The 27,496-nt window shown below is 60.5% G+C and overlaps 1 protein-coding gene across 3 annotated transcripts in view; it reads left to right on the forward strand.

Moving 5' to 3' along the window:
• The window catches only part of LRP1 (LDL receptor related protein 1), a 77,945-nt gene that overhangs the window by 39,903 nt on the left and 10,546 nt on the right, over positions 1–27,496 (forward strand). For 2 of the 3 annotated variants that reach the window (XR_015808793.1, XM_088180734.1), the window contains exons 18-68: positions 30–146; positions 269–349; positions 2,517–2,684; positions 2,930–3,112; positions 3,487–3,687; positions 3,794–4,039; positions 4,227–4,424; positions 4,979–5,183; positions 5,286–5,450; positions 5,736–5,980; positions 6,241–6,372; positions 6,453–6,680; positions 6,829–7,003; positions 7,393–7,487; positions 7,795–7,944; positions 8,078–8,218; positions 8,451–8,579; positions 9,526–9,657; positions 9,877–10,011; positions 10,092–10,221; positions 10,676–10,802; positions 10,994–11,145; positions 11,254–11,378; positions 11,565–11,936; positions 12,936–13,125; positions 13,450–13,654; positions 14,551–14,743; positions 15,668–15,793; positions 15,881–16,006; positions 16,836–16,955; positions 17,548–17,661; positions 18,024–18,173; positions 18,423–18,560; positions 19,032–19,148; positions 19,407–19,535; positions 19,609–19,731; positions 20,171–20,311; positions 20,391–20,578; positions 21,067–21,250; positions 21,443–21,528; positions 21,794–21,913; positions 22,432–22,619; positions 23,015–23,220; positions 23,394–23,582; positions 23,736–23,884; positions 24,254–24,347; positions 24,626–24,742; positions 24,831–24,950; positions 25,372–25,494; positions 25,995–26,120; positions 27,065–27,181. Coding sequence is in view for 2 of the 3 variants with exons in the window: in XM_088180734.1 (XP_088036860.1) it covers positions 30–146; positions 269–349; positions 2,517–2,684; positions 2,930–3,112; positions 3,487–3,687; positions 3,794–4,039; positions 4,227–4,424; positions 4,979–5,183; positions 5,286–5,450; positions 5,736–5,980; positions 6,241–6,372; positions 6,453–6,680; positions 6,829–7,003; positions 7,393–7,487; positions 7,795–7,944; positions 8,078–8,218; positions 8,451–8,579; positions 9,526–9,657; positions 9,877–10,011; positions 10,092–10,221; positions 10,676–10,802; positions 10,994–11,145; positions 11,254–11,378; positions 11,565–11,936; positions 12,936–13,125; positions 13,450–13,654; positions 14,551–14,743; positions 15,668–15,793; positions 15,881–16,006; positions 16,836–16,955; positions 17,548–17,661; positions 18,024–18,173; positions 18,423–18,560; positions 19,032–19,148; positions 19,407–19,535; positions 19,609–19,731; positions 20,171–20,311; positions 20,391–20,578; positions 21,067–21,250; positions 21,443–21,528; positions 21,794–21,913; positions 22,432–22,619; positions 23,015–23,220; positions 23,394–23,582; positions 23,736–23,884; positions 24,254–24,347; positions 24,626–24,742; positions 24,831–24,950; positions 25,372–25,494; positions 25,995–26,120; positions 27,065–27,181 (7,911 nt within the window). In the remaining variant the exon portion in view is untranslated. The remainder of the gene's footprint in view (positions 1–29; positions 147–268; positions 350–2,516; positions 2,685–2,929; positions 3,113–3,486; positions 3,688–3,793; positions 4,040–4,226; positions 4,425–4,978; positions 5,184–5,285; positions 5,451–5,735; positions 5,981–6,240; positions 6,373–6,452; positions 6,681–6,828; positions 7,004–7,392; positions 7,488–7,794; positions 7,945–8,077; positions 8,219–8,450; positions 8,580–9,525; positions 9,658–9,876; positions 10,012–10,091; positions 10,222–10,675; positions 10,803–10,993; positions 11,146–11,253; positions 11,379–11,564; positions 11,937–12,935; positions 13,126–13,449; positions 13,655–14,550; positions 14,744–15,667; positions 15,794–15,880; positions 16,007–16,835; positions 16,956–17,547; positions 17,662–18,023; positions 18,174–18,422; positions 18,561–19,031; positions 19,149–19,406; positions 19,536–19,608; positions 19,732–20,170; positions 20,312–20,390; positions 20,579–21,066; positions 21,251–21,442; positions 21,529–21,793; positions 21,914–22,431; positions 22,620–23,014; positions 23,221–23,393; positions 23,583–23,735; positions 23,885–24,253; positions 24,348–24,625; positions 24,743–24,830; positions 24,951–25,371; positions 25,495–25,994; positions 26,121–27,064; positions 27,182–27,496) is intronic. The other variant, XM_088180735.1, reaches the window with a different exon arrangement.

Below are 27,496 nucleotides of genomic sequence, written 5' to 3' on the forward strand. Positions count from 1 at the left end.
TTAACACTCCACCTGTCCCTCCTGGCCAGCCCGGACCTGCTCCCCCAACCAGTTCTCCTGCGCCAGTGGCCGCTGCATCCCCATCTCCTGGACGTGTGACCTGGATGATGACTGCGGGGACCGCTCTGACGAGTCTGCCTCGTGTGGTGAGCTGGGACTGGGAGCACTGGGAGCACTGGGAGCACTAGGTGCTCCCCGGGGCTGTGAGGGTTGGGGTGCACACGAGGTGTCCCCCGTGCTGACGGTGCCTCTGCCTCCTCCTCCTCAGCCTACCCGACCTGCTTCCCCCTGACACAGTTCACCTGCAACAACGGGCGCTGCATCAACATCAACTGGCGCTGTGACAACGGTGAGGACCCGGCCCCGTAGTGCTCCCGAGGGGATGGCGAGACCCGAGGCGAGGGTGCAGCCTGGCAGGGACCCCATTTTGGCAATTAGGGCCAGTTCTCATCATGTGCTGAAGGGCAGAGCCCAGGCTCCAAGGGGAGTGGCATGAGCCAAAGCTGAGCCCTTCCTGCAGCCCCCAGCCCCGTATTTCCCTTGGCTGTGCTGGGGCAGGGAGAGCTGCAGGAATAACCTGGCAGGAATTGTTCCAGACCTTGGCATCCTTTGCAAGGTTTCCAAAACTCTGTCCTGGTGCTGGAACCAAGTGTAGCATGGCCAGAGCTGCTGGAGGGGCTGAGCCAGGTCCTTCAGCCCCAGGGAAGGCAGGAGAGCTCTCCCAGCCAGCTCCCATCGGCCCTTGGATCTTTGCAGGGCCAGACCTGGGACAGAGGGTTTGCCCCAAGGTTGTTTTCCTTTCCCACAAGTTTATTTCAGTCTTTGAGCCGCTCTGCCTTGTTAGGGATAATTAGTGTCTTCAGAGCAGGCGAGACACTGGTGCCTGGCTGAGCAGAGCTCTGGATGCAGGACTCTCCCTGGATTCTTCCTGAGCTCCCTTGGAGCTGGCCCTGTCAAGGGATCCTTCTCCCGGGATCCCCCACTGTGACAGCCAGGCTGTGGCGTGGAGTCCCTGGTGCAGCCCTGAGCCTCGCCAGGTGCCTGGGGCAGGAGCTGCAGCACCACGAGGGTGCCCTCACCCTGGCTGCCCTGCTCCCCCAGCGCCCTCCCCTGCTTCTGGTCTCGCCTCCCAGGCTGCCTGGTGCCTCTGTGTGTCCGTGTGTCTGTGTCCGTGTGTCTGTGTCTGTGTCCCGGTGTCTCTGTGCCACCTGCTGTGCGTGTGCCGTGTTTGTCACTGTGCTGTGTTGTGTTTGTCACTGTGCCCACGCTCCTGTCTGGTGGTTCTGTGTTTCAGAAAAAGATTGTGGGGATGGCTCTGACGAAAAGAACTGTCCAAAGCCTACCGGTTAGTGCATAGATCAACATGCACCAGACCCCCACCTGGCCCCCCCAGCCCCCAGCCCTGCCCCTCCAGAGGGCTGTGAGCCCCGGGGGCTGCTGCTCTGGACACTGGCAATGCCCCCTGGCCTCTCTGGCAACAACCCCAGTGCCTCTGGCAATGCCCCTGGTGCCCTCCTCCTCTCTGGCAATGCCCCCTGTGCCTCTGGCAATGTCCCCCAGCTCTCTAGCAATGTCCCCCATGCTCTCCAGCAGCAGGAGGGATGTGCCATTGCCAGGCAGTCGCTGTTCCTGCCAGCTCACAGAGCAGAGCCGCTTGGGAATCTGCTCTCGGTGGGAGCCTGGAGAGGTCAGGGGGTTGCAGGTGCAGGAGCTGAGGTGCTGGAGAGGCCACGTGTCAGCTGGCAATGCCATCATCCCCATCAGTGCCATCGTCCCCATCAGTGCCACTGTCCCTATCAGTGCCTTCATCCCCATCATTACCATTGTCTCCATCAGTGCCGTGATCTCCATCATTGTCACCATCCCCATCAGTGCCATCATCCCCATCAGTGCCATCATCTCCATCAGTGCCATCATCCCCTTCAGCGCCGTCATCCTTGTGCCCATCCTGAGGCACCAGGAAGTGAATCCCCTTGACCAGTCTCGGGTGGGGCATCCACAGTGGAGCCCTGTGGTGGTCCCAGACCAGGCCCCCCGTGCCAGGCAGGCAGAGGGGCTTCATTGCCAGTGTCCAGGTATCCTCAGACCAAAACTCCCCCACATCAAGCATGGGGTTTTCCTCCAGGCGATCTGACCCCCTCTAATTGGCTGCCTCAGCCCCACTCCCCATGGGTGCACCCCCAAAGGAGCACCCGTCCCCCAGCCCCGCTCCCCACAGAGTGAAGCCCCCCGTGGCTCCAGGGCCCAGGGCCCCCCAGGTTCATGGCTGATCTATGCAGTTTCTGTGTTTCATTTTCTCTGTGTGCTGCTGATGCTGTGGGGTGGGAGGGCCGGGGGTCTCCAGCCCGTGGTGGAGAGGGGCTGCTGTCACCCCACGTCCCGTCTGCCGGCGTGACCTGTCCGGTCCCTGTTGTTCCCTGCTTCCCCCAGCGAGGGGTCTCTGCTGTCCTCCCTCCTGCCAGCCCCTCCTGGCCGGGCACCTGCTGACCTCCTGCCCACCCCCCTTCCCTCTCCAGACAACGACTGCGGGGACAACAGTGACGAGGCCGGCTGCAGCCACTCCTGCTCCAGCAACCAGTTCAAGTGCAACAGCGGGCGCTGCATCCCCGTGCACTGGACCTGTGACGGGGACAACGACTGCGGCGACTACAGCGACGAGACCCACGCCAACTGCACCAACCAGGGTGAGCCCCAGCACACAGAAGGGACCCCCAACCGAGGCATTGCCCAAAGAGCCAAACCCTGCCCCGGGTAGAGCCGCCCTGCTTCTCGGCAGGGAATTCTGCAGCCTTCTCGGTGCCCAGATCCCCCTCCCGTGCCTCTGGGTGGCTCCAGCTGTTTCCCTGCTGGCTGAGTGCCTGGTCCCTGCCCAGTCCTGCAGCCCCCCAGCTCCATGGGGTGCAGGCAGTGAGCAGTGCCCTCCCCACAGCCACGCGCCCGCCCGGGGGCTGCCACACGGACGAGTTCCAGTGCCGGCTGGACGGGCTGTGCATCCCCATGCGCTGGCGCTGTGACGGTGACACGGACTGCATGGACTCCAGCGACGAGAAGAACTGCGAGGGGGTCACCCACGTCTGTGACCCCAATGTCAAATTCGGCTGCAAGGACTCAGGTGAGAGCAGGGGATCCCACCTGGGGGTGCTGGACTGTCCTTGGTGCCGGGATAATGAGGGAACACAAGAGGCCAGCCCGTGAACCATGATCCTGATGGATGTGTCATCCTCAGATCCCTTCTCCCCTTCTCTGAGGAAGGGACTGGACCCACTTTGATGGGGTGGGGACAAGGGTGGAGGGACACCAGTTCTGGGACTTGACCCTCTGTTTCCCCAGGCCCTTCCCTGACCTGTCCTATCTGGGCCAGCTCTGGTCCAACTTTTGGCGAGCCCTGAGCTACTCAAACACCCCTATGCCCCCACGCATGGGAAAACATCTGGAAATGCCTGGAATAACGTCCCTTCTGGCTCTGCTCTTCCCCCTCCCCATCAGCCCGCTGCATCAGCAAGGCGTGGGTCTGTGACGGGGACAGCGACTGCGAGGACAACTCTGATGAGGAGAACTGCGAGTCCCTGGTGTGCAAACCCCCCTCGCACACCTGTGCCAACAACACCTCCATCTGCCTGCCCCCCGAGAAGCTCTGCGACGGCTCCGACGACTGCGGTGACGGCTCCGACGAGGGCGAGCTCTGCGGTGAGCGCGGGGCCGGGGTGGGGACACAGGGTGACACGGCAGTGGGGACACGGGGTGACCCAGGAGAGCGACGAGGAGGTGACGAGCATGTCCTCTGTCCCCACAGACCAGTGTTCGCTCAACAACGGCGGCTGCAGCCACAACTGCACAGTGGCCCCTGGCGAGGGCATCGTGTGCTCCTGTCCCCTGGGCATGGAGCTGGGTGCCGACAACAAGACCTGCCAGATCCAGAGCTACTGTGCCAAGCACCTCAAGTGCAGCCAGAAGTGCGAGCAGGACAAGTACAATGTCAAGTGCTCCTGCTACGAGGGCTGGATGCTGGAGCCCGACGGCGAGAGCTGCCGCAGCCTGGGTGTGTTTTGGGGAGCACCAGGGACTGGTAGCAGCCCCCCAGCTGCCTCGGGGGGGGGGTTTCCTCTCGTGGAGCTGGGGGTTATGCTGGGTGCTGGTGGGATCTGTGTGCTAGCAGTGTAGCTGGGGCTGGGTGCACTGTCCCCTGCCTTGTCCGTGCCCCTCTGACCCTGCCCTACTGTCCCCAGACCCCTTCAAGCCGTTCATCATCTTCTCCAACCGCCACGAGATCCGGCGCATCGACCTGCACCGAGGGGATTACAGCGTCCTGGTGCCTGGGCTGCGCAACACCATCGCCCTGGACTTCCACCTCAACCAGAGCTCCCTGTACTGGACAGACGTGGTGGAGGACAAGATCTACAGGGGAAAGCTGCTGGAGAATGGAGGTGTGGAGCCTGGGGGCGGGGGGGCTGGTTGGAGGGAAAGCAGGGGTGCAGGTTTGGGGTCAGTGATTCCTTGGCACCCCACGGTGATGCTGCAGCTGAAGCCCACAGCCCTGATAGTGATTCTATTCTGCTCTCATTATGCAGTAGTTAATTAGCATTCCCAGCGCTTCCCTGCTGGTAATTGCAGCCCAGCAGCTGGGCACAGAGAGGACACCCTCCCCATCAGTGCTGCTCCTGCAGGAGCCCAGGGGCAGCGCTGGGGATGTGGGGCTGAGCCCTTTGGGGTCTGGGTCATGGATGGATGCTGAGCCCTTTGGGATCTGACAATGGATAGGGGATGCTGAGCTCTTTGGGGTCTGGACTATGGATAGGGGATGCTGTGCTCTTTGGGGTCTGGACTATGGACAGGAATGGTTCAGGCCCTGTTTGAGGAGGACACATCCCCACAATCAACCCCAGGTGAGCAGGGTGGAGCTGTTGAGGATACAGGAGTGATGGTGCTGGGTGTGCTGGGGAAGAGGCACCATCCAGAGCCCTCACTTTGTGCCCCACAGCTCTGACCAGCTTCGAGGTGGTGATACAGTACGGCCTGGCCACCCCTGAGGGACTGGCCGTGGACTGGATCGCTGGCAACATCTACTGGGTGGAGAGCAACCTGGACCAGATCGAGGTGGCCAAGCTGGATGGCACCATGAGGACCACGCTGCTGGCTGGGGACATCGAGCACCCCCGCGCCATCGCCCTGGACCCTCGCTATGGGTGAGGCAGGAGGGGACAGTGCTCACAGGGATCATCCTGGGGGGATCTTGTGGGGGGACGAGGCCATGGGCTCCTGTCCTTGCTCACAGTCCCTCCTGGCAGGATCCTGTTCTGGACGGACTGGGATGCCAGCCTGCCCCGCATCGAGGCCGCCTCCATGAGCGGCGCGGGCCGGCGCACCATCCACAAGGAGACGGGCTCGGGGGGGTGGCCCAACGGGCTCACTGTCGACTACCTGGAGAAGAGGATCCTCTGGATCGATGCCAGGTAGGCCAGGACACCTCTCTCTGTGTCCCCCCCCCCTCTATCCCTCTCAGTCTGGATCTTCCCCTCACTCCAGAGTTGTGCTGGGCTGGGAATGAGAAGCCTTTGCACTGTAGGGTTTGTTTGGCACGTGCCAGCCCTTGCTCTGGGTTTTCTCCTCTGTGGATCTCTGGTGTAAATCAGCAGCCATCCCACGGCTGCTTAGACCCTGCTGGTTGTTGCTGTTGGTTGCACAACCCCGTGGTGTCCCCTCCTCACTTCCCTCACCCTCATCTCCCCCCGGCACAGGTCGGACGCCATCTACTCAGCCCTGTATGATGGGACAGGGCACATTGAGGTGCTGAGGGGACACGAGTACCTGTCCCACCCCTTTGCTGTCACCCTCTACGGGGGGGAGGTGTACTGGACCGACTGGCGCACCAACACCTTGGCCAAGGCCAACAAGTGGACGGGGCACAACGTGACCGTGGTGCAGAGGACCAACACTCAGCCCTTCGACCTGCAGGTGTATCACCCCTCCCGGCAGCCCCTGGGTGAGGCTGGGGGAGTGCAGGTTGGGGGATGGGCTGGGGGGGACCATGGAGGGTGGCACTGGCACTTGGTCTGTGCCCACACCCACTTGGAGCAGCAGGAGGATGCTGCTCTCATCCCTGTGGCTGCCCCTTAGCTCATCAGGTGGTGAGGGTGATGCTTGGATGGGGCAGGCAGGGTCTGGGGGGGCTGCAGCTCTTGGGGCCTCCTGGGTGGGTGTCCCCAAGGGCTGGGATGTCGCTGAGTCCTGTCCCCTTTGCAGCTCCTAATCCCTGTGAAGCCAACGGGGGCAAAGGACCGTGTTCCCACCTCTGCCTCATCAACTACAACCGCACCTTGTCCTGTGCCTGCCCCCACCTCATGAAACTGGACAAGGACAACACCACCTGCTATGGTAGGGGTCTGCCTGGGGAGCAGGGGGGGATGAATGGCTGCTCTGGAGCTGAGATCCCACCGCTGCCCTTCTCCTCCCAGAGTTTAAGAAGTTCCTGCTGTACGCGCGGCAGATGGAGATCCGGGGCGTGGACATCGACAACCCCTACTACAATTACATCATCTCCTTCACCGTGCCCGACATCGACAACGTCACCGTGGTGGACTACGACGCTCTGGAGCAGCGCATTTACTGGTCAGATGTCCGCACCCAGACCATCAAGAGAGCCTTCATCAACGGCACTGGCGTGGAGACCGTTGTCTCTGCAGGTTGGTGTGGGGGACCATCACTCCCAGAGCTGGGACCCCCAGCCCTCCAGAGCCTTCAGCTCCCTGAGATCGGCCCTTCCTCTTCATCTGATCATCATCCCAGCTCTGTCCTCACAGCTGATGAGCTCCTGTCTCTGTTCTCTTGCAGACCTGCCCAATGCTCACGGCCTCTCCGTGGATTGGGTTTCCAGAAACCTCTTCTGGACCAGCTATGACGCCAACAAGAAGCAGATCAACGTGGCCAGGCTGGATGGCTCCTTCAAGAACGCTGTGATCCAGGGGCTGGACAAGCCTCACTGCCTGGTGGTGCACCCACTCCGGGGGTGAGTCTGGTGGGACATGGTGCTGATGGCAAGGAGGTGTGTGCAGGCACAGGGGTGTGTGTGTGACAGTGCACACATGTGATGGGGGACAGAACAGGGGCTGTCTCTGTGTGTCAGCGTGTAGGAACAGTGTCACAGGAGGTGGGGTTGTGCTGTGTGTCTGTACACACGTGTGCAAAGGGGCTGCGATAAGTGTGCACCCACCAGTGTGTGCCAATCCAGGTGTGCACGGGGCTTTGGCAACCCCTAAGCCCCCTCCTGGGGGTGGGCAAGGGGCTGTGGGGTTGCCCAGCCTGTGCCACAAGCAGGTGAGGAGCTCTGCAAGGATGGGAAGGTGCAGGGGGCTGCTGGCACCATGGGCCCTCACCCATTGTGCCCTCACCTTGCAGGAAGCTGTACTGGACAGATGGGGACAACATCAGTGTGGCCAACATGGACGGCAGCAACCGCACGCTCCTCTTTACCAACCAGAAGGGACCTGTTGGTACGGACCCCTCCATGGTCCCTGGGATCCCCCACCTCGCCTTGCTGTCCTGCAGAGCCTTGAGTCCCCACTCCGGCTCTTTGGGGGGATGGCAGCTCTCCTGTTCTGGGTCACCATGACCTTACCTGCCTGTTCTCTCCATCCCATCCCATCCCATCCCATCCCATCCCATCCCATCCCATCCCATCCCATCCCATCCCATCCCATCCCATCCCATCCCATCCCATCCCATCCCATCCCATCCCACCTCCCACTCTGTGATGGTCCCTGTGTGCCACCAGCTTGGTGACATTCCTGTCCCTTCCAGGTCTGGCCATTGACTACCCAGAGAGCAAACTGTACTGGATCAGCTCTGGCAATGGCACCATCAACAGGTGTGACCTGGATGGCAGCAACCTGGAGGTGATCGAGTCCCTGCGGGGCCAGCTGAGCAAGGCCACCGCCCTGGCCATCATGGGTGAGGGCTGCCAAAGGGGGACACCTTTCCCTGTCTCCTGGCCCTTCCCAAACTCTCCTGCCCACCTCTCCCACCTCAGCTGAAAGGGAGGGGATGGGGAACGCTGCCACATGCTCCTGCCTTCTCCCCACAGGGAACAAGCTGTGGTGGGCTGACCAGGCCTCCGAGAGGATGGGCACCTGCAACAAGAAGGACGGGACGGAGGTGACGGTGCTGCGCAACAGCACCACGCTGGTGATGCACATGAAGGTGTATGATGAGAGCATCCAGCAAGGTCAGTGTGGGGTCCTGGGGAAGAGACCTCATGGGGCTGGGCAGCTGCTCGGCCCTTCCAGGTGGCTCCATCCCTGGCAGTGGGCACAAGTCTTGTCCTTGCCCTTGTGCCAAGTTTGTGCTGGCTGGTGCAGGGCACCCACACCTCATGTTGGTGCTGCCCTGGCTGTCCTAGCCCTGGTGGGTGCACCCTGGCCCCCTGATAGCCTTTCAGCCACTTTTCTCTGCCACAGCTGGGACCAATCCCTGCAGCCAAAACAATGGGGACTGCTCGCAGCTGTGCCTGCCCACCTCGGAGACCTCCCGCTCCTGCATGTGCACCGCGGGCTACAGCCTCAAGAGCGGGCAGCAGTCCTGTGAAGGTGTGTGCTTGTCCCCTCCCTGAACCAGCCTGTGAAGGTGTGTGCTGTCCCTGTCCCCTCCCTGAACCATCCTGTGAAGGTGTGTGCTTGTCCCCTCCCTGAACCATCCTGTGAAGGTGTGTGCTGTCCCTGTCCCCTCCCCGAACCATCCTGTGAAGGTGTGTGCTGTCCCTGTCCCCTCCCTGAACCACTCCTCGGCCATACCTGTGGTCACCCCAGCTGGTGACCCCTCCTCTGGCTGCACGTGGGCTCCTCCCCGCTGCTCTGCGTCCCACATCACTGCAGGGGGACGCTGGGGACCACAGGGACACTGGGAGGCTTGGAGGAGTTGTGGTGGCAGCAAGACCCTTGCATGGGCTGTCCCTGATGAGCGTGGGCCACCAAGGCCACCACTGCCTGGCCACCGAGGGCATCACTGGAGGAGGGGAGTGGGAGAGCACAGTGGGACCCCCCCAGGGAGGGGTGGGACCCTCTCTGTGGGCAGTGGATTTGGCTCGCTGGGAGCAGGGCCAGGCACAGCCGTGGCTCTGCAGATCCCCTGTCCCCACTGTGTTCCCGCTGTCCCCCCAGGCACTGCCAGGGCCTCTCAAAGGCTGTTTGTGTGCAAAGTGTTCCGGGTGGTTTGGGGAGGGTTGGCAGAGCCCTGCACCATCTGGGTCAGGGCAGGGGCTGAATAACAAGTGCTGCCCTGACCCAGATGCGCCACAGAGCCTTTGCCAGCACGTGGTGGGGGTGGTGGATGGTGGGAAAGGGCTTTTCTCGTGCCCCCTGGAGCAGGGTGGGACCATGGAACGGGCTGTGCTGGGGGTTGCAGCCCCCAGGGAGGTCTGTGCTGGGCCTGTGGAACCCTGCCAGGCTCATGTTTCTCCCCTGTCACAATTTTCCATAGTGAAGGGACAGCCTGTGGGTTTTGGGATGTGTCTTGACTGTCCTTCACCTGTCACAGGTGTTGGCTCCTTCCTCCTGTACTCGGTGCACGAGGGGATCCGGGGCATTCCCCTGGACCCCAATGACAAGTCGGATGCTCTCGTGCCGGTGTCGGGGACCTCCCTGGCTGTGGGAATCGACTTCCATGCAGGTGATGCAGGGCTGGGAGCAGGATAGGGGGGCTGGGAACAGGGCAGGGGACAAGGAGCATGAGGGGACCATCACCAGACCCCGCTTTGGTGATGCTTTGTCCTGGAACTCCTTCTTGGCAGTGCTGGGTGAGGGAGGATTCTGGGGCCCTGGGGTGGTTTTTACCATTCTGGAGTGACCAGAGGTGGTCACTGACTCATCCCCTCCTTGTCCCTCTCAGAGAACGACACGATTTACTGGGTGGACATGGGCCTGAGCACCATCAGTCGAGCCAAGCGGGACCAGACGTGGCGTGAGGACGTGGTGACCAACGGCATTGGCCGTGTGGAGGGCATTGCTGTGGACTGGATTGCTGGTGGGGATCCATGGGGCTCTGGAGCTGGGGACAGTGGGGGCAGTGGGGCTTGTGTGGGGATTCACCATCCCCTCCTGCAGGAAACATCTACTGGACGGACCAGGGCTTTGATGTCATCGAGGTGGCCAGGCTGAACGGGTCCTTCCGCTACGTGGTCATCTCACAGGGGCTGGACAAGCCACGGGCCATCACAGTCCATCCAGAGAAGGGGTGAGACACCGCCCCAGAGAGGGGCATCACCTGTGGGATGGGCACAGGGTGAGACCCCCCCACACCTCCTGGCAGAGCTGTGTGTGTGCACACAGCAGGGAAGGACTCGCAGGTCTCCTACCACACCAAGGAGTCCAAGCCCTGGATTTAACCCTCCTTTCACTGATGGGCTGAACTCCCTGGGAGCCCCTGGGACCTGGTGGTTGCCCTCACCTCAGAAAATCCGAGTGGAGCCTCCTCAGACTGGCTCCAGCTTTGGGCAGAGCCCCAGGGAGAGCAGAGGTGTTTGGATGTGGGGAGGGATGGAGGTGCAGGGGATGTGATGCCAGGTCTGTGAGCGGGCAGGGTCTGGATTGGGTCCTCAGCGTGGGGGGGTGAATGGGATGGTGTCTGTCCTTTACTCAAAGGCGCTCCAGGTGACAAACCTGTGGTGACATCCCTGCTGTCCCCTCAGGTACCTGTTCTGGACGGAGTGGGGGCAGTACCCCCGCATCGAGCGCTCGCGCCTGGACGGCACCGAGCGAATGGTGCTGGTCAACGTCAGCATCAGTTGGCCCAATGGGATTTCCGTGGACTACGAGGTACAGTTGGCATCTGGGAGGGTGGTACCAGTCCCAAGAGTCCCTGTGGCCCTGTCCTGCTGCTGGGGACATGATTGCCCTCCTTGGGGCTCCAGAGTGTCCAGAGTGGCCTGAACCCCAGGACGTCCTGCCAGAGGAGCAGAGGATAGTGCTACCCCGATGCCAACTGGGACGTTCTCTCATTCCCACAGGATGGGAAGCTGTACTGGTGTGATGCCAGGACAGACAAGATCGAAAGGATTGACCTGGAGACGGGCGAGAACCGAGAGGTTGTCCTGTCCAGCAACAACATGGACATGTTCTCCGTGTCGGTCTTCGAGGAATACATTTACTGGAGCGATAGGTGCAGTGCCAAGGGGGCTAGGGGCTGTGTGGAGGGTGGGGGCAGCTGGTGAGTGCAAGGTGGGGAAGGGTCCTGTGCTGGTCACTCAGGGACTCTGTCCTCCCTCAGGACTCACGCCAACGGCTCCATCAAAAGAGGCAACAAGGACAACGCCACCGAGTCGGTGTCCCTGCGGACTGGGATCGGCGTGCAGCTCAAGGACATCAAAGTCTTCAACCGGGCCCGGCAGAAGGGTAGGTGTGAGCATGGGGGGCAGCTCCTCACGTGGGGAATGGGGATGGAAACAAATGGATCACTCTAACACTGGAGCTGTGGTTTGAGCCTGTTGCTTCCTCTGGGAGTGCCGAGCGCTGAAAGCGGCCGAGTGGGTGCATCCTACCCAGTCCCTCACCCAATCCCCCCTGTCCCCCCACAACCAGGCACCAACATCTGTGCCCAGAACAACGGGGGCTGCCAGCAGCTGTGCCTGTTCCGTGGCGGCGGGCAGAGGACGTGTGCCTGTGCCCACGGGATGCTGTCGGAGGACGGCGTGAGCTGCCGGGACTACGACGGGTACCTGCTCTACTCGGAGCGCACCATCCTCAAGAGCATCCACCTCTCGGATGAGAACAACCTCAACGCTCCCATCAAGCCCTTCGAGGATGCAGAGCACATGAAGAACGTCATCGCCCTGGCCTTTGATTACCGCTACGGCTCCAAGGGCAGCAACCGCATCTTCTACAGCGACATCCACTTCGGCAACATCCAGCAGATCAATGATGATGGCACGGGGCGCAAGACCATCGTGGAGAGTGAGTGCTGTGGGCTTCTCCCTTCTGTGCCTGCCCTCAGACCCGTCTTTCTCTCCCTCACCTCCTCCTGCACTCCCTCTGTTCTTGCCCCAGGGGTTGTGGTGGGTTTGGAGGTGTTTGGAGGGGTAGTGGGTGCAGGCTGAGCTGCGATTTCTGAGGAGCCTCTGGAAGTGGACAAAGGCACTGGGAGCAGCCTGCAGAGCTCGTTCTGGCACAGAGAGTGTGTCACGAGGTTTGGGCTCTAGAAACAGGCACTGCAGCGAAGTTGAGATCGGCTCTGTGCTCACACTCACCTCCTGAGGCAGCACCCTAAGCCCTGACCCTCGGGGTGCCCAGCCCTGGCCTCACCTCCAGGCCAGCTGCAGCAGCTTCAAAGAGCCATGGTTGCTGCTCCAGGAGCTCCCTGAGTCAGGGCCTTGGATGTGCTGCTAATGAGGGAATTCACAGCAGTGCTCATGGTGCTTTAACCCTGAGAGGGGAGAGCACGACCCAGCTCTCACAGCCACCTCATTAAACCCTTTGCCAGCGTTAATGAGAGGGGGAGGATGGGTGCACAGTTCAAGTTCCCAGCTGGGAAGGGCTCCCTGGTCCCCACCAGGCTTTGCCTTGTCACTTTGTGCCCCGGGGCCTCAGGTGCCCCCTGGCAAAGGGAAACCCTTCACTTCCCAGCTCTATTGCTGTGGACCAAGAGCAAGGTCTGGCTGGTGTGGAGTTTGAGAGCCAAATTCAAATCTTTGCTGCATTGTAGGTGTGCATCCCTCAGCCTTCCTGCAAGGGAGGGTCATTCCAGCAAAGCTCTACCCATGAGACTCAGAGGTCTGAGCACAGCCCCCAGTCCTGCCAAGTCCCCGCCCAGCAGCCAAAGCCTCTGAGGGATTTTTGTGCTGTAATTAAAAGCAAAAATTTCAACATCCCAGTGTCAGGGTCAGCACTGGCCATGCAGGGTGAGCTGCAGCCTTGCAGGGGTCCGGGCTGGGTGTGACTCTGCTGTCCCCACAGATGTGGGCTCAGTGGAGGGGCTGGCATACCACCGTGGCTGGGACACGCTGTACTGGACGAGCTACACCACGTCCACCATCACCCGGCACACCGTGGACCAGAGCCGGATCGGGGCCTTCGAGAGGGAGACCGTGATCACCATGTCAGGGGACGACCACCCCCGGGCCTTCGTGCTGGACGAGTGCCAGAAGTGAGTGGCCACTGAGGGTCCAGCCAGCCCCACCAGGGATCCACATCCAGCACAGAGAGGATTGGACCCCCAGGGAGGAACGACCCTGTAGCCCCCTCCTCACAAATCCTTCAGCACACCAAAGCTGCTCCAGACCCTCCATCCCACCCATCCCACATTTCCCAGCAGCCTCATTCACCCCCTTCTCACTCTTTTTACGTGGGAACGATGTCCCATGCATCCCCCAGTCCCTGGAAGCCCCCCAGCCGTGGGTGGATGGGCTGAGCCAGCCTGGATGTGGCTGAGCTGGGCCTCCAAAGGTGTTGTGTGTCCCTCCCTCCCCAGCCTGATGTTCTGGACCAACTGGAATGAGCAGCACCCCAGCATCATGCGAGCCACCCTGTCCGGTGCCAACGTCCTCATCATCATCGACCAGGACATCCGGACACCCAACGGGTTGGCCATTGACCACAAGGCTGAGAAGATTTACTTCTCTGATGCCACCCTGGACAAGATCGAGCGCTGCGAATACGATGGCTCCCACCGCCATGTGAGTCTGAGGCCAGTGGGATGGGCAGGAGAGTGTCCAAACTGGGGCTGGAGTGGGGTCAACTGGGAGGAGAGTGTCCAAACTGGGGCTGGAGTGGGGTCAGCTGGGAGGAGAGTGTCCAGACTGGGACTGGAGTGGGGTCAGCTGGGAGGAGAGTGTCCAGACTGGGGCTGGAGTGGGGTCAGTGGGGAGGAGAGTGTCCAGACTGGGACTGGAGTGGGGTCAGTGGGGAGGAGAGTGTCCAAACTGGAACTGGAGTGAGGTCAGTGGGGAGGAGAGTGTCCAGACCGGGGCTGGAGTGGGGTCACTGGGGAGGAGAGTGTCCAGACTGGAACTGGAGTGGGGTCAGTGGAGAGGGGAGTGTCCAGACGGGCTGGATTGAGGTCAGAGGGAAGCAGAGCTGTTCCTGGTGTTGGAGAAGTCAGTCATCCCACTGGGGTGGACACTGTGTGTTTAGGGGGCTGTGGGGCTGCCTCCCACAGCAGGTTCCTCCTGCTCCCAGCTTGGCTGTGTCCCTGAGAAATGAGGACATGGCTTCAAGCTGCATAAAAGGAGGTTGGTCATGAGAAGGAATTTCTTTATGGAAAGGGTTTTTAAATATTGGAAGGAGCTGCCATGTTGGTGGTGGACCATCCCTGGAGATATCCAAGGAAGTATTAGACCTGGCACTGAGTCCTCTGGGAGGGGTTGGTCACAGGTTGGACTTGATCTTGGAGATCTTCTCCAACCTCAAGGATTCTGTGAAGTGTCCAAGGACAGGTTGGATGGGGATTGGAGCAACCCTGGAAGGGAGTTGCCATGGAGGAGGCTCGGAGTACCATGGCAGGGATGTGGGAACCGGATGAGTTTTAAGATCCTTTCCAACCCAACCCATTCCATGATTCTGTGCCTGGCAGGTGATCCTGAAGTCAGAGCCCGTGCACCCCTTTGGCCTGGCTGTGTATGGTGATTACATCTTCTGGACAGACTGGGTGCGCCGCGCCGTGCAGCGCGCCAACAAATACGTGGGCACCGACATGAAACTGCTGCGTGTGGACATCCCCCAGCAGCCCATGGGCATCATCGCCGTGGCCAACGACACCGACAGCTGTGAGCACCCTCTGGTGTCACTGCAGTGTCCCTGCCCTCTGCCCCTCACCCTGGCAGCAGGCCTGGGGAAGGGGAGCCCATCCCACCATCCGTCATGGTCCTTTGGGAATCCATCCCACTGTCCATCATGGTCCTGTGGGAATCCATCCCACCATCCGTCATGGTCCTTTGGGAATCCATCCCACTGTCCATCATGGTCCTGTGGGAATCCATCCCACCATCCTTCATGGTCCTTTGGGAATCCATCCCACTGTCCATCATGGTCCTTTGAGAACCCATCCCACCATCCCTCCTGGCCTTTTGGGAACCCATCCCCTGGCACTTCAGGAACCCATCCCACTGTCCATGATGGTCCTTTAGGAATTCATCCCACCATCCTTCCTGGCCTTGTGGGAATCCATCCCACTGTCCATCATAGTCCTGTGGGAATCCATCCCACCATCCTTCCCAGCCTTCTGGGAATCCATCCCACCGTCCTCAGTCGTCCTTTGGGAATCCATCTCTCTGTCCTTCCTGGTCCTTTGGGAATCCATCCCACCATCCTTTCGTGGCTTTTTGGGAAGCCATCTCTCTGTCCATTCTAGCCCTTTGGGAGCCCATCTTCCCGTCCTTCTTAGCCCTTTGGGAATCATCCCATTGTCCTTGCCAGCTTGTCGTTGCCCCCTCGTAACCCTCATGCCACAGTTGTCCGTCCCCAAACCCAGTGCAGGCTGAAGACAGAGAGGGTTTGCCCTGTCCCTGCTCTTCCCAGGGCATCTCCTTGTAAAACCTGGGGAGACCAGGTGCCTCAGCTCCTTACACCCTCCATAGCCCCATTAGAAGAGCCTGGGGAGGGATTCCCTACTTTTTGGCTCAGCAGGGGGGATGAGGAGCAGGGGCTGGTGGGCCCATCCCTGGTGTGACTGCTGTGTCCCTCTGTCCTAGGCGAGCTGTCCCTGTGCCGGGTGAACAATGGGGGCTGCCAGGACCTGTGCCTGCTCACCCCCAAGGGCCACGTCAACTGCTCCTGCCGTGGGGAGAGGGTCCTGCAGGAGGATTTCACCTGCAAAGGTGAGACAGGGTTGGGAGGGGCTAAGGAAAGGAAGGGTTGAGGCTGATCTCAACCTGGCAGAGCTGACACTGCCATGCTCTGCCCAGCTCTGAATTCCACCTGCAACGTGGATGAGTTTGAGTGCGGGAACGGCGACTGCATCGACTTCAGCCGCACCTGCGACGGCGTCGTGCACTGCAAGGACAAGTCGGATGAGAAGCAGTCCTACTGCAGTAAGGTTCCTCCTCTTGCTGCCTTGCTCACCCACACACGCACCTCAGCACCCCCAGACACCCTGCCCCAACTGTCAGCTCCACTCAGAGAATCACGGAATGGTTTTGGGTTGGAAAGGACCAAAATCAGGGCTTCCCCTGGGTTTCCCCTTCAAGGCAAACACACGAGGCAGGTCCTCCACACAGCCTTGCAAGGTCTGTCCCTCATTAATTAGTCTTAGAACCTCTTCAAATTTGTCATTAAAACTTAAAGAGAATGGAGGCAAAAACTTAAGAGGATGGAAGATGACAAAGGCCGGATTCACAGTGCTCCAGTAAATCAATCCTTTTTCCTATGTTCAAGATCATGGAATCATGGAACGGTTTGGGTTGGGAGAGACCTTTTAAAGTTCATCTCATTTCACCCCCTGCTGTGGGCAGGGACACCTTCTGCTAGCCCAGGTTGCTCCAAGCCACATCCAGCCTGGCCTTGGACACTGCCAGGGTTGCCCAGCAAAGGGAACCAGGACTCTATAGTGTCCTTTCATCCCTCAGGTGCTTACAGTCCCTCCTGCCCTCCCAGAGCTGCACCCAGCCGGGCTTTAAGGTCTCCAGACCTTTCCCAGTGTAGGGGACAGGCTGGAAAACAGGACACCTGGAGCTGAGCCAGTGGGGTCTGCAGCACCCCCAAACACCAGCCCTCACCCCTCTTCATTAGGGAGCAGCTTCCCTGATCCTGCTCTATGGTTTCTTCCCTGCTGAAAGATCCCCAAGTGTCTGAGACCCTCGGGGGTGATTGCCCTCCTTCCACTCACCTTCTCTTCCTCTTCCTCCTCTTCCTCCCTGGCAGGCAGCCGCAAGTGCAAGAAGGGATACCTGCACTGCATGAACGGGCGCTGCGTCGCCAGTCGCTACTGGTGTGACGGCGTGGACAACTGCGGGGACAACTCGGACGAGGTGCCCTGTAACAGTGAGTGTCCGCCTGGCACCCGGCCAGCCCCTGTCAGCTGCCTGGGACAGGGACAGCGGCTTCAGGAGGGAGTTACCATCAGCTTGACAGGAGCAGAGCAGAGCCAGGGCTTAACGGAGAGTCAAGGTCAAGTTTGTGCTGCTTTGTAAAGCTCGCAGAGTGACAGCTGAGAGGAAAAACTCCTGGACATGGGCAGGCAGCACCCAGAGCTTCCCAGAAAGAGTGGTTTGACAGCCAGGAGGGGCACGGGGTGTAGTGTCACTGCTCCTCATGGCTCCCAGGAATTACCAAAGGCAGCACCCCATTAGGGATGCAGGATGGGTCTCCTGGGCTTCAAACTGACAGGGACAGTCAGGAGCTTCTCAGAGTCCTGTCCAGGTGTGGTTGTGCCAGGGAGAGGAGCTCAGGCTGCCAGGCAGAGTGTGAGTCAGGAGGCACCGGGTCTCATCCAGGAGGGAATTGGGTCTGGGAGTGCTCTGGGCAACCCAGAGCTGCCTGGGCAGTGGAGGGGTGTGGGTGCCCTTCCAGTGGGTACCATGGGTGGGTGTGGGCCCTGCCTCATCAGCTGTGGGGGTTTCTTCCCCCCTGGCAGAAACCAGCTGTGCTGCCACCGAGTTCCGCTGCCGGGACGGGACCTGCATCGGGAATTCCAGCCGCTGCAACCAGTTCATCGACTGCGAGGATGCATCAGATGAAATGAACTGCAGTGAGTGCCCAGCTGCTGCTCCTGGCCCCTTCTCAGCTCTGGAGATGCTCCTGCCTTTGGTGCTGGAGGCAGGGACCTGGGTCTTCGGGATTTGGGCTGGATCGGGGAGAGAGAGAGTCCTGCTCCTGTCCTGCAGTCCTGGGATGAGGCAGCCCCAACCCACCCCTGTGCCGTGCTCAGCACCCCACCACCCAATGGTTCCCTGCAGCTCTGGGCATGTGTGGGGCACATCTGGGGGTGTGTGGGGTGTGGTGGGCTCCAGCAGCAGGGCAGCACCCGGTGCCACGTGGTGGAGCCAGACCAGGGGGCTTCTGCCGTGGTTCCTGCTGTGTCACCGGGGCTCCTGCTGTGATTCCTCCCAGCCGCCACCGACTGCAGCAGCTACTTCAGGCTGGGGGTGAAGGGCACCACGTTCCAGAAGTGCGAGCACACGTCCCTGTGCTACGCTCCCAGCTGGGTGTGCGACGGCGCCAACGACTGCGGCGATTACTCGGACGAGCGCAACTGCCCCGGTGAGAGCAGGAGGGCAGAGGGGGCTCTGGGGGCAGGGATGCCCCTTTGGGGTCTGCTTGGGCTGTGGATGCTTTGTTTGCCCACTGGGACCGTTGTCCTCTGTCTGTGTGGCTCCAGCACAGATGGTGCTGCAGGGGTCTGGGATGTGGGACCTGAGGGGGGTTTTGGGGAGGAATCCTTCAGTTCTGGGCTGGGAGGAGGCAGGACATGGCCGTGCCGTTGTCCTCACTGATGTTTCCATCACAAAGTAGGTGGGAGGAAGCCCAAATGTCCATCCAACTACTTTGCCTGCCCGAGTGGGAGGTGCATCCCCATGACCTGGACCTGTGACAAGGAGAACGACTGCGAGAACGGCGAAGATGAGACCCAGTGCAGTGAGCGGCAGGGTGGGGACACTCATGATTTGGGCTAGGGCACGGGGTGGTGCTGGAGCGTGGGCAGGACCCTCTTCTCCCCCTGATATCCATTTGCTAAGGACAGATCCCAGATTCTTCCCCCTCTGTGGTTTTAGTCCACACTCTTGGGCTTTTAGCTGTGACCAGTATAAATGTTCTCGTGTGCTGGTTTGCTCAGCACATGCACAAGTGTCTGTGGCCCTTTTGAATGGGACCAGTTATGACTCCCTTCAGCTCCATTTTTAGTTCTAACCTCCTGGAACAAGCCCCAGACAATGCTCAGGAGCTGCTGATCTTCCCCAGGTCCAGGAGCAAAGAGTCCCACACCAGCCCTGTAGGACCACGAGCAGTACCCCCAGCACTCCCCTGGGCTCCTGGAGCCCAGCCTGGTCGTGCTTGCTGGTATCTCCTCCTCTTACCACCCTGTTCTGACCCCCATCTCCTCCTCTTCTCCTCTCCCAGACAAGTTCTGCTACCCCGTGCAGTTTGAGTGCAACAACCACCGCTGCATCTCCAAGCTCTGGGTGTGTGATGGGGCTGATGACTGCGGGGATGGCTCTGACGAGGACAGTCGCTGCCGTGAGTCTGCTCCATCCCTTCTCCCCATCTCAGTCCCTGCCTGCTCCATCACCACGTTCCTGCATCTGTGTTCCAGCCCATCCCTTCTCCCACCTGTGGTCTCACTGCTCTCCTGGGCTCTCCTGGGCTCTCCTGGGCTCCTGGGTTCTGTCCTTTCCCACTCGTAGTCTCACCACTCTCCTGGGCTCTACATCTCGGGGCTCCCCAGAGCTCCAGCAGTGGGGTGACCAGACTCCACCCTGCTCCTCCCTCTCCCAGGGCTGACCACCTGCAGCTCAGGATCCTTCCAGTGCCCGGGCACCTACGTGTGCGTGCCGGAGCGCTGGCTCTGTGACGGGGACAAGGACTGCGCGGACGGGGCTGATGAGACCCTCGCTGCCGGCTGCTGTGAGTGCCTGGGGGCAGGGGGCTGGGGAGACAGGGGCTGGCAGGGGCTGATGGAGGTGGTGCCTCATTCCAGTGTACAACAACACCTGTGATGAGAGGGAGTTCATGTGTGGGAACCGGCAGTGCATCCCCAAGCACTTCGTCTGCGACCATGACGACGACTGTGGCGACGGCTCTGACGAATCCCCAGAATGTGGTGGGTGTCTGTGGGACCCAGGGGGACTGATCTGACAGCTCTGCTGGGTCCTCCTGGGCTTTGGGACAGTACCCTGGGAGGGTCTTTCTCACCCTGGAGGGGTTTGGTGTGAGTGTGGTGAGAAGCACCCCGGAGAGGCAGCAGAAAGGGATTGTTGGTGGAGAGCAGCCCCCCAGCCCTGACACAAGGATCCAAACCCAGAGAGAGATCCAAACCCACAGACAGATCCAAACCCAGGGAGAGATCCAAACCCACAGACAGATCCGTGTGTGTGCAGAGCAGCCCTGTCCCAGGCCAGCTGCTCTGTGGTGTCCCTGTCGCTCCTGGCAGCTCGGGAAGGTTTGTCTCCGTGGTGCCTCTCTCTCTCTGAGTGGCTCCACGGTGCCTCTGGAAGGCTCAGGAAGGTTGGATGGCAGCTGAGCCCCTCACCCTCCCTCAGAGTATCCCACCTGTGGCCCCCACGAGTTCCGCTGTCAGAACGGCCGCTGCCTCAGCAACCGGCAGTGGGAGTGTGATGGGGAGTTCGACTGCCACGACCACTCGGACGAGGCGCCCAAGAACCCGCGCTGCAGCAGCCCAGGTACCTGCTGGGGTCATGGTGGGAGGGAACAGCAGAGCCCCAGTCACCCCCACTGACCACTGCCACCTCCTCTCTGCAGAAAACAAGTGCAACGACTCCTTCTTCCTCTGCAAGAACGGGAATTGCATCTCCGAGGCGCTGCTCTGCGACAACAACAACGACTGCGCCGACGGCTCTGATGAGCTCAACTGCTTCATCAACGAGTGCCTCAACAAGAAGCTGAGTGGCTGCTCCCAGGAGTGTGAGGACCTGAAGATTGGGTACAAGGTAGGGGGCCACAGGGTGGGGGGTTGTCTGCGGAGATCATAGAATTACAGATTGCCCTGAGTTGGAAGGGACCTACAGTGATTGTTGCTGAAGTCCAACTCCCTGCACAGGAGATCTCAGCAATCCCACCCTGTGCCTAAGAGCGTTGTCCAAGTGCTCCTGGAATTCTGGCAGCCTTGAGGCTGTGCCAGCAAACAGTGCCTGACCACCCTCTGGGGGAAGAACCTTTTCCTGATATCCAGCCTAAACCTCCCCTGGCACAGCTCCTGCTGTTCCCTCTCCTTCCTCCTCCACAGACGTGAGGGTTGTGTCTGTCCTGTGCCAGCTGGGCCAGGGATGTGACACGGGTGCTTCAGGCACTGTTTGTGCCTCTCAGCTGTCCTTGCTGAGTCCACGTGTCCCAGGGTGACACTTGTCACCTCCCAGCACCTGCCACCTCCCGGCGTGCGGGCCTTGGAGGGTCTGACAGCTCCGGGTTGCTCCTGCAGTGCAGATGCCGTCCCGGGTTCCGGCTGAAGGACGACGGGAAGACGTGCATCGACATCGACGAGTGCTCCACCACCTACCCCTGCAGCCAGAAATGCATCAACACCCTGGGCAGCTACAAGTGCCTCTGCACTGAGGGCTACAAGCTCAGACCTGACAACCCCACCAGCTGCAAGGCTGTCACAGGTGAGAACCAGGTGTGGACACAGAGCACAGGGTGTTGTGGTGACCATGGGATGCTGCTGGAGCTGGAGCTGGAGGGTGAAGTGGCTGCCCTCAACTCATGAGGGAGAGGAGCTGGGAGGGTGGCAGATCTGCAGGGTTCTGCCCATGTCCCAGCAGTGCTCCCCTGCCACTTTTCCCTCTTTCCCTGTGCAGATGAAGAGCCTTTCCTCATCTTCGCCAACCGCTACTATCTGAGGAAGCTCAACCTGGACGGCTCCAACTACACACTGCTCAAGCAGGTGCGGGGTGAGCTGGGAGCAGGAGGGACAGCAGCCCCACGTGGCTGGAATTTGAGGATGGAGTGGGCCCTGAAGGACATGGGAGCTGCCAGCTGAGGATTTTGGGCTCTTGGCTTCCCAGGGGAATGGTAGATCCATCTAAATGTCGGGAGGTCACTGTGAGCGAGGAGCAGGCAGGGAGGCTGTCGGCTTTGTAAAACTCCCCAGAGCCCATGCCAGCCACTGAGGCTGCTGCAACCCTTCTCCCTCCCTCTCTCCTCTCCAGGGGCTGAACAACGCTGTGGCTCTGGATTTTGACTACCGGGAGCAGATGATCTACTGGACAGATGTCACCACGCAGGGCAGCATGATCCGCCGCATGCACATCAACGGCAGCAACGTCCAGGTGAGGATGGGGGGCAGCCCCTGGGCACCCCTGGGCTGTGCAGCTGGGCCTCACCCACCTCCTGCCCCACTGTGGAGTCATCACTGGGCTCTAGGAATCAGCCCCAGTTGCTGTGGGATGTTTTACAGCCTCCACACTGATATGAAATGCGAGACAGGGAAGGTTGGGGGAAGAGTCGTGGAATCTTGGAATTATTTGGGTTAGAAGAGATCTTAAAGTTCACTCAGTTTCGCTCCCCTGATACGGAGTGAACCTTCTGCTATCCCAGTTTGCTCCAAGCCCCATCCAACCTGGCCTTGGACACTTTCAGGGATCCAGGGGCAGCCACAGCTTCTCTGGGAATCTGTGCCAGGGCCTGCCCACCTTCACAGGAATGAATTTTCCCCCATTATCCCATCTAAACCTAAGAGGGGAGTGAGGAAGGAGATCTGGGCTGGGAAGGGAGATGCTGTCACCCCTGAGACATCAGGATTTGGTTCTCTCTGCTCAGCCCTGTCACCTCTGATTCCTCCCTGCAGGTCCTTCACCGCACGGGGCTCAGCAACCCCGACGGGCTGGCTGTGGACTGGGTGGGAGGAAACCTGTACTGGTGTGACAAGGGCCGGGACACCATCGAGGTGTCGAAGCTGAACGGCGCGTACCGCACCGTGCTGGTCAACTCGGGCCTGCGCGAGCCCCGCGCGCTCGTGGTGGACGTGCAGAACGGGTGAGAGCCTGGGGGACACGGACCTGCTGCTCTGTGCTGGAGAGGGGGCTGTGGTCATCTTGCCATAGTCCAGAGGTTGGGAGATGGGGTGAAGCTTTCACTTTTGGCCTCTGGGATACCGGGATGCTTTTCTCTAAGCTGTGCCCTTGCACCTCCATCTATCACAGGGATGGAAGGACCCTTAAAGACCATCTTGTTCCACCCCACTGCTGTGGGCAGTCACCTTCCACTCTCCCAGGTTGCTCCAAGCCCCATCCAACCTTGGACACTTCCAGGGATCCAGGGGCAGCCACAGCTTCTCTAGGCACCCTGTGCCAGGGCCTCATCACCCTCACAGGGAGGAATTTCTGTGGTTTCCAACTCAGCCTCTCCCTGCTCTTCTGTTTCATTCCCAGCTACCTCTACTGGACAGACTGGGGAGATCACTCTCTGATTGGGAAGATTGGCATGGACGGCACCAACCGCAGCGTCATCGTGGACACCAAGATCACGTGGCCCAATGGCCTCACCCTGGACTACATCAACAGTCGGATCTACTGGGCCGATGCCCGCGAGGATTACATCGAGTTCGCCAGCCTGGACGGCTCCAACCGGCACACAGGTGAGAGCACCTGCAGTGCCAGCGCACCTTGGGGGGGTCCAGGCTGTGGGTCAGGTGTTGGGGTGGGAGCCAGGGTTGCTGGGAGCAGTGCCCAGCTCTGGCCGCTCTTCTGTGCTTCCTTGTGGGAGGGGAACGTGGCACAGCCCCTCGCTGAGCGCCCGCTCCCCTCGCAGTGCTGAGCCAGGACATCCCACACATCTTCGCCCTCACCCTCTTCGAGGATTTCATCTACTGGACCGACTGGGAGACCAAGTCCATCAACCGGGCCCACAAGACAACAGGAGCCAACAAGACACTGCTGATCAGCACCTTGCACCGGCCCATGGACATCCACATCTACCACCCCTACCGCCAGCCCGACGGTGAGCACGGCCTGGGGGTGCCACTGCTGGAAAGGGACTTGGGGGGACACCAGCCTGGGCAGGGGGTGCAGGAGCAGGGTGACAAGGGTCCTGCTGCTCCCCTGAGGGTCCCCAGCTTGGTCTGACTCGCTGTTGTCACCCTGCTTTCCACAGTTCCAAACCATCCCTGCAAGACCAACAATGGTGGCTGCAGCAACCTGTGCCTGCTCTCGCCAGGTGGGGGGCACAAGTGTGCCTGTCCCACCAACTTCTACCTGGGCAGCGATGGCAAAACCTGTGTGTCCAACTGCACAGCCAGCCAGGTAAGTCCCTGCCTGTCTGTCCCTTCCTGTCCCTGCCTGCCTGGAAATTCTCCATGCCCATGTCCCTCCTGCTGTGATCTCCCCTGGGGTGCTGGGTTGTAGCACAGTCTTCTGTAGGTGCAGACAGCACCTCCCTCCTGTGGCACTTCATGTTTGGGGCTGTCCGGGGAAGCCAGAGACCCTCCAGCTCTGGAATGTTCTTCTGCCCCTCTCCTCAAACCCCAGGGTGGGGTTGAGGCTTTGCTCTGGGTCAGGATTTGGGAATACCTGGAAGAGACAGCACAGGATCAGTTTCCTTGGCTGAGCTCACTGGGGATGAAATCTTTTCCATCCTGAACCACCCCACGAGCTCCTCTCTCTCTCTGTCAGTTTGTCTGCAAGAACGACAAGTGCATCCCTTTCTGGTGGAAATGCGACACCGAGGACGACTGTGGGGACCGGTCGGACGAGCCGGAGGATTGCCGTGAGTGCCAGGGGCTGGCACAGCCCCCCATGTCCCAGCACCCCATGGCTGTTGGGACAGCCCTGTGGAGGGGAGGGTCAGTTCAATAATGGGGTTCAGGGAGCAGTGGGGCACACCCGTCCCTGTGTCGGGATTGTCCCATGGAGCAGCGCCCGAGCCTAGAATTGGATGCTGGGTCCCTGCAGAGGACCCCAGAGGGGTTAAGCAGGGCTTTGAGATTAAAGTTTGCCCTAGAAATGTTCCTCAGAGCAAACCTGTGGCCCTGTGTTACCCCACAGCTGAGTTCAAGTGCAGGCCAGGGCAGTTCCAGTGCTCCACAGGGATCTGCACCAACCCCGCCTTCATCTGCGACGGCGACAACGACTGCCAGGACAACTCGGACGAGGCCAACTGTGGTAGGTTCCCTGTGTCCCCTCGTGACCCCCAGGCCTCCACAGCGTGGAGCTGCAGCCTGTCACCCCCTGACTGTGTCACCTCTTCCAGACATCCACGTGTGCCTGCCCAGCCAGTTCAAATGCACCAACACCAACCGCTGCATCCCCGGCATCTTCCGCTGCAACGGGCAGGACAACTGTGGGGATGGCGAGGACGAGAAGGACTGTCGTGAGTGGGGGGCTCAGGGTGTCAGGTGGGAGCAAGTGTGGGCCAGACTGAGGGTCTCAGGTCCGTGTCTTGGGGTGTTTGGCTCCCTGGGTTGTCCCAGGGCTTTCTCCATACCCCTGGTCTCTGCAGACCCTCTGTTCCCGCTACAGATGCTGCTGTTTCCTAGTGGAAATTAAATCCTTAAATCCCTTGAAGTGGATTTGGGCTTAGCCTGAGGGATCTGGTGGCCTCTACCCTGTCCCCCCATAGCTTGGAGTGTTCTGGGGCCATTTTATGGCTCTGCTCCATCTTCTCCACTGAGCACACCAGCCCCTTGTGATCCCTGGAGCATCCACACATTTCTCTCTAGTTTTTGGGGAAAGGACTCTCTGGCCCCTGCCTGCCCTGCTGCCCTTCCTGACACCCCTTCTCCCTCCTGCAGCGGAGGTGACCTGTGCCCCCAACCAGTTCCAGTGTGCCATCACCAAGCGCTGCATCCCCCGTGTCTGGGTCTGTGACCGTGACAACGACTGCGTGGATGGCTCTGATGAACCTGCCAACTGCAGTAAGGGACCTGGGTGGGCACGGGGCTCTGGCCATGTGTAAAATGCCCACACTGGGCACCTCTGTGTGCTGGCACGGTGGCAGGTTCCTCCTCAGTTCCTGCTCAGTCCCTTCTTGGTCCCTCCTTTGTCCCTCCTTATTCTCTGTTTATTCCCTGCTCAATCCCTGCTCAGTTCTACCTCAGTCCCTCCTCATTCCCTGCTCAATCCCTGCTCAGTTCCACCTCAGTCCCTCTTCATTCCCTGCTCAATCCCTGCTCAGTTCCACCTCAGTCCCTCCTCATTCCCTGCTCAGTCCCTTTGGGCAGTGGCTGATGCTGTTGGTGGCTCTGCCTGGATCTGTCCTGCTGGGATCCTCCTCCCCATGACTTCTCCCTGGAGAACTGCTTGGGAGGGAGGGATCTCACCCAGCTCCAGGCTGTTCATCGGCCCTGCAGAGAGCAGCACACCCCTGAACAGTGCTGATCCCTGCCCTGTGCCTGTGCCACTTTGTCCCCTCCAGCCCAAATGACCTGTGGTGTGGATGAGTTCCGGTGCAAGGACTCGGGCCGGTGCATCCCAGCACGCTGGAAATGTGATGGGGAGGACGACTGTGGGGATGGATCTGATGAGCCCAAGGAGGAATGCGGTGAGCAGGGGCTGTGGGGACAAGCCAGTGTCATCTTGTGTCCCTGTTCCTGAGGGACAGGCTGGCCTGGCACTGCTGTCTCCTCTGCGGTGCCCCAGGAGTTCCAGCTGCTCCTCTTCTGAGTGGTGTGGGCAGGGCTGGGTCAGAGGGAGGTGCAGGGCAGTGCTGATCCCTGTCCCTGTCCTGTTCCTCCCCATGTTTAGTGCAGTGCTGATCCCTGTCCCTGTCTCTGTCCCTGTCCCTCCCCATGTTTAGTGCAGTGCTGATCCCTGTCCCTGTCCTGTCCCGTCCCTCCCCATGTTCAGGGCAGTGCTGACACCTGTCCCTGTCTCATCCTCCTGTCATACAGGGCAGTGCTGACCTCTGTCCTTGTCCCAGTCCTCTCCTCACTTGGAGCAGTGCTGATCCCATCCCCGTCCCATATCTCCCATTGTGCAGGGCACTGCTGACCCCTGTGACTGTTCTCGTCCTTGTCCCTGTCCCTGTCCTGTCCATCCCTTTGTTTGGGGCAGTGCTGACCCCTGTCACTATCCTCATCCCTTCCTTCCCCTTGTTCTGGGCACTGCTGATACCTTTCCCTGTCTCTGTTCCTGTCCCTCCCCTCATGCAGTGGAGTGCTCACACCTGTCCGTGTCCCATATTTCCCCTTGTGCTGACCCCTGTCCCTGTCCCCATCCTGTCCCCTTGTGTGGGGTGGTGATGACACTTGTCCCTGTCACATCCCTCACCTTTTCTGGAGCAGTTCTGACCCCTGTCCCTGTCCCATCCATGCCCTGGGGCAGTGCTGACTGTGTCCCTGTCCCATCCATGCCCTGGGGCAGTGCTGACTGTGTCCCTGTCCTGTCCATACCCTTACCTGGGGCAGTGCTGACCCTGTCCCTGTCCCATCCATGCCCTCCTCTGGGGCAGTGCTGAGCGTGTCCCTGTCCCTGCTGTCCCCCCAGACGAGCGCACGTGTGAGCCGTACCAGTTCCGCTGCAAGAACAACCGCTGTGTGCCGGGGCGCTGGCAGTGTGACTACGACAACGACTGCGGGGACAACTCTGACGAGGAGAGCTGCAGTACGTGCCACCCCCCAGCCTGTGCTGTCCCCGGGGTGGAGCAGTGGAGAGGGGACAGGTTTGGGCCCCCCCCCAGCCCCTCTTCTTCTCCTGTGTCCCCCAGCCAGGACACCCCCGACTCCAGGGCTCTGGAGAGCCTGGCCCTGCACAGGGGTGGCTGTGCCAAGGAGACACCCCAAGGGTGATGGGTGACAGGGAAGGGGTGACCCCAGCACGCCCCCCGCAGCAATGTGGGGGTCCACGTGGCTGGGGTCACTCGAGAGCACCTTGTCCTGCTTTGCCACCAAGCATCACCCCCTGTGTCACCCCTGCCTG

Source organism: Sturnus vulgaris, chromosome 30 (assembly GCF_052056855.1).
Source record: "Sturnus vulgaris isolate bStuVul1 chromosome 30, bStuVul1.hap1, whole genome shotgun sequence".
NCBI lineage: Eukaryota > Metazoa > Chordata > Aves > Passeriformes > Sturnidae > Sturnus > Sturnus vulgaris.